The following is a 12,474-nucleotide window of genomic DNA, read 5'->3' on the forward strand; positions in this document are numbered from 1 at the left end:
TTGAAGAGTAAAGACAATCGAACAACAATGACATTTATTAAAGAGGCGTTAAAAAAACGAAATGAATCCGTTTTGAGAGGCAGGGAAAAGGACACAGTTCATGAAAACTGCAAGAAAATCCAAGAACAATGCACATTTTCTTAAGTGATGCACATAAATATCTGGAGCTTAATTACTAATAACCAATATTGATGTAGTTTAATAGTAAAGTCATTGGATAATGATGTATGGTCATTAGGTAATGATCCATGTGATCCGGGTTTAAAAATCGTCGACATCTTATTTTTTATTGATTAAGAGTCCCCGGACCTTCTAGTTCAAAATGAATTAACCGGTTGAGCAACCATTTAGGCCATTAACATGACATTTTTTTAGGACATTTTGTTTTTTCGGTCGTGTTCTAGACAAGCAACATCTGCCTTACATGACAGAAGTAAGCCCCACAACCCAAAGCGAGTGAAAATGAATTTGCTACTGTGACTGTGAGTTTACTTACCTTGTTCCCGTCGAGAGAAAGGAGAGAAGAAAATTCGAAAGAACACAGAGAAAACGGGTGAAAATATTATTTGGTACCATTAATGGAAGAAGAAGAAGACAACTCAGTGACCTAATTGGGTTTCTTTTCACCATGATCAAAGTTGAAAAACCGAGAGAAAAAGGCTTCAGATCGTCAAAATGGGTAAGTTCTTCTAACCCACGCATCAACACTGAAATTAGGGTTACTGAATAATTAATTTTAGGGATTTGGGTTTGGTTTAATCATTTAAAGTTTCATTTGAATTACTTGAGTATTTGTGAATTTTGTCAACCAACAAATTCAAAATCCTTCACCTAGTTACTTACCAAAAATGCACACCCCTCGCGTTAATTACAATGCCAACTGTTGTGAATTGGACTTGCACTCGTTGTTAGCAAAGAATGACTACTCTCTGTCGCAATCACTTAGCACTCTCTAATCAATCACTCCATATTTGTGAGTTTCTTTAACAAATTCAAAAGTTACATACTACAAATGGACTTGCATTCTGAGTAAGCAAAACTTAATGCCTAATGGAAACCTCAACCAAACAATAGATAGATGGTTAAATGGTTCCAAACCCATTAATTTTTCTATCCATTTGTGTGCATATTCTCTGGCATTCTCTTTTTCTTTTTCAACTTAATTTTTATCATTTTTTAGATACACTTTCTTTTTCTTTCTTCCATTGGTTTCTTATGAACAAATGCTATAAATTTGATGACCTTATTGTGAAGATATATACAACCATTTGAGAGATATACACACAGAGAGAAAGAATGGGGCGTGTGGTTATGATCATAGTGTTTGTTTTATTCAATATTTGTTCACTTTCATTTCTGAATTCTGCTTCTTCATCATCTCTTTCAGTGGGGTTTTATGATGAATCCTGTCCTCGAGTCGAAGATATTATATATGAAGAACTAGTGAAAAAGATGTCTCCAATTCCTCGCAACATCATCATACCGGGTATTCTTAGGCTGTTCTTCCATGATTGCTATGTTCAGGTATAAATACATATATAGATTTCTCTATTTCTCTTTCACAACATTTTAGCTTCATGTTTATCAACTTTGTTTTCGAAGCTCTATTAACCAAATTATGGATTTCTTGAGATGTTTTTTTTTTCTTGATCAACTTACTGTTTGTATTTCTTATTTCTGTCATCCACCCTAATTTTGTGTTTCTTTTTCCTTGGTTGCTCTGTTGGTAGATGTGATTGTAGTGAATTCAGACTGCTGTAGTTGCGTTCATATATTTTGAAAGACATTGTTATTACAGAATTCTTCCGTAGTCTTTTTTACATCATTTGGCGAGTTCCCTGCATTGTTGATGTTATTATCCTTCTTGTTTCTTTTACTCTTCATGTTGCACTTCTTGTTGTTTTGGTTACACTCATGGTGTTTTTGTTGCAGTCTGGTTCTTCCTGTTACTTCATTTAAAACTGTTCTAGTTCTCGTTTTCTCAGTCTTTGCTGTAGTGGGTGTTCTCTCCTTACTCTTACTAGTGGAAATGTTTCTGCAGTCAATGTGATGCATGGTTGTCCTACTTCATGTGAAATAAGAATTGAAATTTGGCATGGGTGTCGTTTTGTTCGTTGTTGTGATTTGCAAATTTGAATGTCTTTCTGCCGCTTTTGACATTATTGCACCTGGATGTTGCATTTCTAGTTATTTCTTCATTCTTCATCAAAGATAATAAGCTCTCTTTTTTCTGAGATTAGTAGACCTATTTCTCTTTCACAACATTTCAGTTTCATGTTTATCAACTTTGTTTTCGAAACTCTATTATTATGATCAACTATGGCCAAATTCTGGATCTCTTGAGATGTTTTCTTTTTCTTATTAACTTATTGTTTATTTCTTATTTCTGTCATCCACCTTAATTTTGTTTTACTTTTCTCTTGGTTACTCTGTTGGTAGATGTGATTGTAGTGAATTTAGATTGTGGTAGTCGCTTTCATATTTTCTGAAGGTTCTTTTTAGCTTTTGCCATTGTTTTGTTAGAGAATTCCTCCGTTGTCTTTTTCACATCATTTGGCGAGTTTCCTGCACTGTTTATGTTATTATCCTTCTTGTTGCTTTTACTCTTCATCTTGCACTTCTTGTTGTTTTGGTTACAGTCATTGTGTTTTTGTTGCAGTCTGGTTCTTCTTGTTACTTCATTTACAACTGTTCCAGTTCTCGTTGTTTTCTCAGTCTTCATTGTAGTCGATGTTCTCCCCTTACTCTTACTAGTGGTTATGTTTCTGCAGTTAATGTGATGCATGGTTGTCCTAATTCATGTGAGATGACAATTGAAATTTGGCATGTGTGTCGTTTTGTTCATTCTTTGTGATCTGCAAATTTGAATGTCTTTCTGCCGCTTTTGACATTATTCCACCTGGATGTTGCATTTCTGGTTATTTTTTCAGAGATTAGTAGACCAATTTCTCATTTGGGCACATAATATATTCAGTCACATTATATGCCAGAAGTTATAATGTAGTTTGTTTTGAATATTATTGTTCTAATTAGTTCTTAATATACTGCAAAATTGTTGTAGGTTCCTTCTAGTACAGTGAGTCTACTTGCATGTATAAGAGCTCCACTGAATTCCCCGAGACTGTAATTGAAATTCACCAAGAAATTTTCATGAACAAAAGAGATATTGTATTAATACCTAACATTATAAAACCATATAGACCGTCATGGACTAACTAAAATAGTCCGTGGCAGTAGGGGACCTCACAGGACTAAATATCTAATTTGAATTGAATCATGTTATATATGTTGATATCGATCCGTTTTATGAACCGAGTTGAATGAACAATCGCTTCTTTTCAACTTATTCTATCCAACTTGTAAAGGTGAAGCTAATCAGTACTTTTGTTCGTAGGGTTGTGATGGTTCTGTTTTGATCTTACCAACGGAGGCCGATAATTCTGAGAGAAACGCATCTATCAACCTTTCTTTAGCTGGAGATGCGTTTGACATTGTTGACAAGGCTAAGGCGGCGTTAGAAAAAGAATGTCCCGGGGTAGTCTCATGCTCGGATATCCTTGCTATCTTAGCACGTGATGTCGTACACTGGGTAAGTTATCTGCATCTTATAATGCTAATAAAAGAAAAACGTTGATTCAGTTTTATGTTGCAACTTTCCCAACATTAGTTAAAGGCAAAATTGGCGTGGCAAAGATGTTAAAGGATTTGACGTGTGACTTCTTTGTTGTGAACAGTGGGAGGGTCCGCACTGGCAGGTTGAGAAAGGAAGAAGAGATGGACTCATCTCCAATGCAACTGAAGCTCAACTACTCATGCCAAAGTCTGACGAAAACATAACAACTCTCATCCGTGGATTCGAATCGATTGGACTCTCAACTACCGATCTCGTAACATTATCTGGAGCACACACCATAGGTTTCACACATTGTATAGAATTTGCTAGTCGTATCTTCCACAACGACACCACATTGAACTCTAAAATACGAGAAAAGGTAATTCTTAGCTGTCCGTTTCCGAAGATAGACAGAAATGTTGCTGAAGCACTTGATCAAACTTCTGAGTTTGTGTTTGATAATAAGTTTTACAAGAGCTTACGACAACGGAAAGGCTTGCTCTTGACGGACCATTATTTGGCTTTTGATGAAAATTATCTCTCTCGTAAACTAGTTTATAGGTACTCCCAAGACCAAGAATTGTTCTTTCAGGAATTTGCAAAAGCCATGGTGAAATTGGGAAGAGTTGGTGTTAAGTCCGGAAATGAGGGTGAAATCAGAAGGGATTGCAAGAAATTCAACTGATCAGAATTTATCAATTACTATGCCACTGTGAGCATAATAAGAGGGTAATTTACTGTTTGTTAGGAGCTACATACATGTGAATTCCCCATCTATTGAATGTTTGCTTTTCAGTTTAATTCTTTTGCCAATACCATGAATGAAAGAACTATAGATTTTAAAGCATCTTAATAGAATTGAACTCCTCTTCATCCGTCTTTGTACATAGTATTCTTTAAATTTCACCAAAATGTAACTAAAGAAGATTCTTTGGTAGGCTATGAAGCAAACGGTTGTCATTTAGAAATTGAAAATGACTCAACTGGTATCGTTTTTGTACTTCACTAATAAAAATGAATTTAGCGTCCCTAACTTTTCTATTTGCGTCGTTTTGTATATAAGAGGAGAATATCCCAAGCATTTGTATTTTATATTGATAAAAGAAGATTCCTGATTCGTTTTCCATCAAAACTCAGATAATAGGGAGTTTGTGTATCGTATGATCCTTCTGAATTCGACATTATTTTATCGACTCAATTATTATTAGGTTCAGGGTTGTTGAAACTTTTTTTTGAATCTATTAATCATGTATGTGTCCCGCCAATGCGTATCGGATTTACGAGTCATATCACCCTAAGAGCATCCACAGTGGACAAGTATAACCAAAAATTTGGGATGAGATCGTAACACAGTGGGACGGAGTAAAGATCAAATTCCAGACCAAATATGGTCGCGACCAAATCCCAAATTCTAATATAGTCGGGCGTAAATTTAAAGTACGCTTGTTGCTGGGCGTAAATTTAAAGTACGCTTGTTAACGGGCGGAGATTTAAATTACGCCCGATGAAAATTCAAATTAAATAAAAAAGAAAAAGAATGATGAAAGTTACAAAAAATGGGACGGACTTTTAAAGTCCGCCTGATGAAATTTTACGAAAAAAAAAATGGGGCGGACTTTTTAAGTCCGCCTGATGAAAGTTACAAAAAATGGGGTGGACTTTTAAAGTCCGCCTGATGAAATTTTACGAAAAAAAAATGGGGCGGACTTTTAAAGTCCGCCTGACGAAATTTTAATCATGTACCGTTGCGTCACAACACGGACTAAACCCAAAATTTGGTCTTTTTTTTGATCTTTGATCTTTGGTTTTGATCGCACCACTGCAGTTGCTCTAAGGATTAGGCATTAAAAAATGAAAAAAAAAACCGTAGGAGTTGATGTTTGTCGGACATCTGACCGGGGTTGAGCGAGATGGTGAAGAAAATTTAGATGGTGAAGCAATTCCGAGTCAATAAAGAAACAAATGGACATTATCTCACACATTTATGAACATAGAGCAAACAATAACGGATTTGAAACTAATATTTTGGGATATATATTCTTCTTACGAAGCTACACGTTTTATCAAAAATGAGTGCATTCTGGAGTATTAAATCTCACCATCTATCAATATTAATTTTAATGGTAAAAAATCCATTGATTTTCAACGGCTCATTTTCAGAGTGCTAGATAGTGGTGTGCCACAACAGTCGCAACAAACATTATTCGTAATGTCAGGCATTATCACCCTTTAAACCTTGATGTCTGGTAAATTACATTTATGTATATATAGATTTAGAGGGAGGATCCTTTCACACTCTTATTTTCACACTATCTCAAGCTTTAGTCGTTTTTTTTGTATGAATAAAAAATAAATGATACCGATTTGAAGTTAATATTTTGAGGATTTGTTCCCAATAAATTATGAGTATTGAGGGATCATCGATTTAAGAGAAATGAAATGAGACAAGAGATTTAACGTGGTTCGGTCAACTCGACTTAAGTCTACGGACAAAACCCTGAAGGGTGAAATATTATTGATCTCCATACTGATTGTACTGGAATGATTTATAATTACAACGACATTCTTTATTTATAGTGTGAATATGTAAATAAATATTATCTTATTCTTGAGATTAATTAGATACTTTCCTATATAGAAAACTAACTAAATTACACAAGATCTTTTATTCATGGAAACTTATCTCGATCTCCATCAATCTTTTGTATTGTTTGATCTCTGTCGATCTTCTAGTAAGCTTGAGTCTTGATCACTTCATTTTGGACTCTAACTTATAGCTTGGGTCTTGGTCACTTCATCTTGATCGTTGACTTTATCTTGAACTTAACCTCCTCGATATATTCTAACAGTTCCTCTTACAAAGCTCTACATACCTACAAAAAATGTTTGGCTTAAACAGTTCAGTACTACAACAAGTTCTCGTTGGTATTATCAAATTTCATTAACATTAAAATCTCGTTGTTACATTTTGCTCAAACACATGGAAATAAAAGAAAAACTTGGTAAATGCATGGGCTACTTTCTAAGTTAATTTACTAATCATCATGATGTATCTGTAATTAGTTGTTGTTTTTCTTTTATGGGAGTCTTTTGACTCAACCAGCTGTACATATCTTTCACTTTTAATACAACCTTTTCTTCTCGAAAAAATAAATAAATAAGTTTCTTAGAACATATTATTAGCCTAAAAAATCTAGTCATATTATGTTGATTTTCGAAAAGACAAGTTTGCATTTTAAGATCATCCTACATCATTAGTCCAAGAAATCTAATCGTATTATATTAATATGCGTATGTCTTATGTGGGATTATTTTAAGATCATTATACATTATTAGCACGAGAAATCTAATTATTTTTTGTTTTTGAAAATTATATGGCAAACTTCAATAAAACTAGGTAGTCAACAAAGAATTGACACAAAAAAGTATACCAAAAAATAGAGATCAAATCCAAAGGATACAAAATGGGCTTGTTGCTTTCAATAACATCATTACAATTACAAATTGAAGTCTTCAAAAAAGAAAAATTGTGCGCTTGCCCAGTTAAAAAGAATACTTTAGTAAAGATTATGAGTCGATTCATAGATTCTTACTGTTGTAAATAAGATTATTTCTTTCTCTCCAAATATTCCACCAAAAAATAAAAGCTAGAATACTCCAGATTTTTTATTTCAAAAAAAATGAATACTCCAAATCGTCTTCACTATCTTATTTCTTAAATAAAAATAACCACAAATTATTATGGCAACATAAGAATAAATATTGGTTTATCTGATGCTTAGCCAGACAAAACTGGTAAATAATCGATCTAATCTTTCCCATCCTAAGCGGGATGTCTAATGCTAATGCTAATGCATCATTGTAACATAGGTCCAAAATAAAAATGAAGCTGTTTGATAAAAAAAAAAACTTCTAATGAACTTTAGTTAATAGTAAAATAATACTAAGCTCATCTGTAGGTGTAACTAGTTTATCAAATTCATTTTTATTGAATGCTTTCCCATGAAAGAACCGATTCTTTTTCGAGTTTTCTTTCTTTCTTCTCCCTTTTCCTTCTGGTTTCTCCCTCTGCCATGAGCGACTAATAAGACGTTCATAGGCTCTGATGGTAGGGAAGCACTTAAATCTCTAGTTCTTTTGCTCAACAGGGTCATATTTTATTAGGGTTAGATCTAATTTTATATTTGAAGCTTGGTAGTGGTGGTGGCAGTCGAGAAATTGTTCAGAAGCTTTGCAAAATCTACACGGTTGCGTTTGATTTTCAATCTACTATGTCAGGTAATGATTATGATTATCCCATTTCAGTCTGATTCTCTAATTATTCAGCCCTCTGTTGCCGGATTTGGTGGTCTGTTTATCAATTTTAGCTCCCATATTGGACATATGTTGCAATACCTTTGTTCTTCTTACATCTGTTAGAATTTGATTATCAACCTACCTATTCAGCCAATCGATGTTAAATTTGCTCTGTGTTGTTCAATTTTCAATTTACCTAATTGAAACCAAGTGGAACAATTCTTTATTCTTGCTGAAACCCTAATTTTCCCTATTTAATCACCTTTTCAAATATGTTTTCTCAAACCAGGTTATGCTTTCTTTTACCTGAAATCTCTACAACATTTTCTCACCAAATTTCTTTCCTTACCATTCTAAACTTTGAAGTAGCTTTTCAGCTGAGCCCTAGTATCACCATGAAAGTTGTTTGGCATGGTGATGTCTCACAGTCAACAAAACTTTTACAAGCCTCCCTGAGTCTGAGTAATGGTAGGCAGTTTGCTTTATAAGAAGTCATTCCACCTAGGTTCATGAACAATGAACAACTGTGGACAAGCTGTCTGTTAGGGGTCTTTGTTGAACCAGTTGCTAGAAACATCTGGGACGTTAGAAATTCCCTTCTTTTTCAGTGGAAGATTCATGGAGGACTATCATTTAAACCAGTCAATGACTGTATGTTTCTGGAGAGATTTGAAAGAGAAGAAGAAATACATAGAGTTATAGATGTGTCTACAAGAGTAGTCTATGGTGATTTATTCTGCATCAAAAAATGGGATAAAGCTGAGAGAATTGTTGATTGGGTTCCTACTGAAGAGAAGTTATTTACCACAGTGCACAATCTAACACTTGCTCAGGTGAATAGTGACAACTTAAGAAGGTACATATCTTGCATGGGAGAAATCCTTTCCTTTTCTTATCCTGTGAGAAAAGCAAATGGGAGCTACTCTATCACTAGTAGAGCCAACCTAAGATTCATACAAAGACTCATTTTTAGTGTTTATGCTGAAAATGAGATGGGATACACTGATGAATTAACCTTTCAATTCCATCACTTTCCAAACAACTACTGTGGATTCTGCAAGGTGATTGGGCATAAGTTGGAAAACTGCCAGCAGTTTGTGGTGTATTAGCAGCAGATTGAAGAGCAACAAGCTGAAACAGATGTTGTAACGTCAGCTATGCAAAATATTGATGAACATCAAATGGAGATTGAGAATTTGCAATAGCTAGCACAACAGAACATGCAATATGATATGGAAGGTTTTGATGAGGATAGCTTAGCCAGTTCTGATGCAGAGAAAGCAGCTTCTGTGATTTCTTGCTCTGATTACCTCAAGCAGTTTCAAGTGGATCATGATAGTCAAGGAAGTTTTGTGGAGCCTCAACAAAAAAAATGGTAATAGGGAACAGACTAATGATTGTTCTCTAAATGCAGCAGCTGGACCCTCTCATGTTGATATTCATATTGCAGCAACACTTCCATACCCATATGCTAACAGTGCCAACAAAGATTCCTACATGTGGAAGGTATTCAATAAAAGGGACAGACCTGGTAATTGGAGTGTTTCTATCTCAGCACAACAACCTCCCAATATGGATTCAGCATACATCAGTAACTGTAAGCAATGCAATCTTTCTTCCATTGGGATGTGCCACTACCAGCTTCAAAGAAACTAAAGATTTCTGAGATAGATTTAAGCTTCCAGCCACCACAAGTATCTGAGATTCCAAGAGACATTCATGTGATTGAGGATAAACAAGTGAACACTAGCATCAGATCACATCCCCATCAGTGGTTCAGTGGTGAAGGCTCTTATGCATCTCAGGCCAATTTGGACCCTAAAGCAAAGGGAAAGGGAGTTGCAAAAATGGGCTGATGATTCTATGACCCTAATGAATAACAGAAGACTATGAGTACCACAGTGTAGACTTACTCATCAGAGCATATGGCTCTTTTTCTTGATAGTTTTTTGGTTTTCAGTTTGCTTTTTATGTTAGTATCCGTTATCTTTCTGTGCAGTTATCCTGTTGTAATTTGTTCTTTGTGTTCTTGTTAGTGTAATAGTTGTGTCATGTATAATAATCTGTGTCCTGATTTGTGTCCTGTAAATCTTAAGCTCTTCTGTAGCTATCTGCTTTATTTCCATTTTTGCTTAGTTTGTGTCTTGTTTAGCCTGCTAAATCTTTTTATTTCTCCTTTTTGTTTAGTGTGTGCATCTTTCTACTATAGTGCTAACTACCCTGTGAATCCTGTGTTTATCCTTATTGTATCTTGTGCAATTCTTGGGATACCTTGGCCCTCCAAATGTTCATTCTTTTGTCACTATATCATCTGTTTAATCTCTTTTGTACTTTTCTCCCAAGTGTTGTACTTCAATACTCTGACTGGGCTTGAAAATCTTACTGTTTTCACCCTTAACATCAGATTTCAATAATATGCTTTCTTTGGCTAGCTAAAATCAACTCTCTCCCTATAGGCCTCAATTTTCGTGTGTTATTTATTTCATTCTGCCAATATTTTAATCTTAATCTCTTTTATTTGCTCTAATTGTGGTCCTTTTTCTCCCCGATTGATCCTGCTTGTTTTCATTTTCCTCAAAATGAAATTGTTATCCTGGAATGTCCAGGGTTTTGGGTCGCCGCTCACAAAGGACCAATTCAATTATATGTGACAATATTACAAAACTGATGTAGTTTTCTTAGCGGAGACAAAGTCCCAATTAACCCGCATGGACTTTTTTTTAAAAAATTCTTCGTTCTCTGACTGGTTCATCGTTCCTTCCGCGGGAATATCCAAGGGACTAGCTATATCCTGGCATAATACCATCGAAATGAAACTAATATCTTCTAATCTTAACCTTTGTCATTTTGATTCAAAGATAGGAGATACAGAAATCCTGATCACATATTTCTATGGAGCAGTAGAAGTAGACGATAAAATCCAACAATGGACATATATCTCGGACGCGGCGCAACAATTTAAGAAACCATGGGTGCTGATAGGGGACTTAAATATTATCTTGGACTCGGAAGAAAAACAAGGTGGGAATAAGGCAAGCTCCAGCAGTAGATCCTTTGTTCTCAGCATTATTGATTCTTTGGGCCTCATAGATGCGGGATATGATGGATCGCCTTTCACATGGTCCAACAACCAGAAAGGAGAAGCAAACATCAGCGAAAGGATAGACAAAGCTTTAACCTCATTCACGTGGTCTCAGAAATTTTTGGACACTAAGGTAACTCATCTTCCGAGAGTAGGCTCTGATCATATGCCGATTTTATTAGATTCCAACCCCGAGAACTATAGACTACAAAAACCGTTTAGATTCCTAAGATCTTGGTTATCCACTCCACTTTTTCTACGGTCGTGGAAGCTGCTTGGAAATTGCACTCCGACAGATCTGGAGTAAATAGTTTCTCGGGGCTACTCAAACTATTATCTTCGGACTTAGCCCATTGAAACACAAATATCTTTGGAAACATCCACAAAAATATTAAATCCATTAATAATCAAATAGACAGCATCCATAGGACAAGGAATATCGCTGGAAAAATAGACAAACTTAAGAATCTACAAGCGGAGCTAGGGAAATGGTACAAAATCAAAAATGATTATTACCACCAACTTTCTAGGGATAAATTTTTAAAGAATATGATCAGAACACAGAATATTTCCGTGCTTCCACCTCAAATAGAAAAAGAATCAATGCGATCAATTCTCTGAGAGAACCTTATGGGCTTTGGCTTTCAGATAGGGATCAAATCAATTCTTTCATGCTTAAACATTTCCAACAAATATGTTCATCTCAAAACAACAATTTTGTTTTTGATTTTTCTACCATCATATCTCCCTGCATAAATTTCGAAGAAAATGTAGCTTTGATTGTAATTCCCACTAAAGAAGAAATTTGGCTCACCATTTCCAATATGAATCAATGGGGAGCTCCGGATCCGAATGGATTCCATACGGGCTTTTTTAAAGCCAACTGGGACATCCGGGGAAATAATATAGTCGACATTGTCCAGAAGTTTTTTAGATCAGCCACTCTAGACAAAGATCTGAGTCATTCCTTCATAACTCTCATCCCAAAAATCTCCACACCCCAATCACCGAGAGACTTCAGACCTATTAGACTGAGTAATACAATTTATAAACTCATCTCAAAAATATTATCTAATAAACTAAAACCCATACTCAGCAAAATAATATCCACAAATCAATCAGCCTTCCTCCCTGGTCGTCAAATCACAGATAACATCATAATTGCTCATGAACTCATCCATTCGATGAAAACCTGCAAGAAAAAAAGGACTTCCTGGCTTTAAATCTTGACCTATCAAAAGCTTTTGATAGAGTTGAATGGAGTTTTATTGAGAAATTCCTAATAGCTTTTGGCTTTTCGGATCTTTGAACAAAACTCATCATGCAATGTATCTCAACTATCTCCTTTTCAATTCTTCTAAATGGTTCTCCAGGAACTTTTTTCAACACATCCATGGGTTTACGTCAAGGTGACCCATTATAACCGTATCTTTTCCTAATTTGCATGGAAATTCTTTCTAGACTCCTAGAAAAAGCAATCGAA

The 12,474-nt window shown here is 35.2% G+C and overlaps 1 protein-coding gene and 1 long non-coding RNA gene across 3 annotated transcripts; both read left to right on the forward strand.

Moving 5' to 3' along the window:
• Window positions 1-474: 474 nt before the first annotated feature.
• On the forward strand, window positions 475-4,643 carry LOC113317592 (peroxidase 55-like). Of its 2 annotated transcripts, XM_026565757.1 has the most exons (4): window positions 475-679; window positions 1,388-1,524; window positions 3,395-3,589; window positions 3,735-4,643. In XM_026565757.1, the coding sequence occupies exons 1-4, from the start codon at window positions 676-678 to the stop codon at window positions 4,296-4,298; spliced, it is 900 nt and encodes a 299-aa protein (XP_026421542.1). In that variant the 5' UTR covers window positions 475-675; the 3' UTR covers window positions 4,299-4,643. The 2 variants fall into 2 exon arrangements, with proteins under 2 accessions (XP_026421542.1, XP_026421541.1); XM_026565756.1 differs by lacking the exon at window positions 475-679 and having other exon boundaries at window positions 1,225-1,524.
• Window positions 4,644-7,447: 2,804 nt separating this feature from the next.
• Window positions 7,448-10,045, forward strand: LOC113318651. The gene is made up of 2 exons (XR_003344742.1): window positions 7,448-7,891; window positions 8,199-10,045. It is a non-coding gene; the product is annotated as an uncharacterized LOC113318651 (long non-coding RNA).
• Window positions 10,046-12,474: the final 2,429 nt, after the last annotated feature.

Source organism: Papaver somniferum, chromosome 10 (genome assembly GCF_003573695.1).
Source record: "Papaver somniferum cultivar HN1 chromosome 10, ASM357369v1, whole genome shotgun sequence".
Classification (NCBI taxonomy): Eukaryota; Viridiplantae; Streptophyta; class Magnoliopsida; order Ranunculales; family Papaveraceae; genus Papaver; species Papaver somniferum.

Coding starts and splice junctions, on each gene's coding strand:
- LOC113317592 (XM_026565756.1), top strand. CDS start 1,297: ATGGGGCGTGTGGTTATGATCATAGTGTTTGTTTTATTCAATATTTGT. Junction 1,525..3,394: donor TCCATGATTGCTATGTTCAG/GTATAAATACAT, acceptor TTTTGTTCGTAG/GGTTGTGATGGTTCTGTTTT. Junction 3,590..3,734: donor CACGTGATGTCGTACACTGG/GTAAGTTATCTG, acceptor TGTTGTGAACAG/TGGGAGGGTCCGCACTGGCA.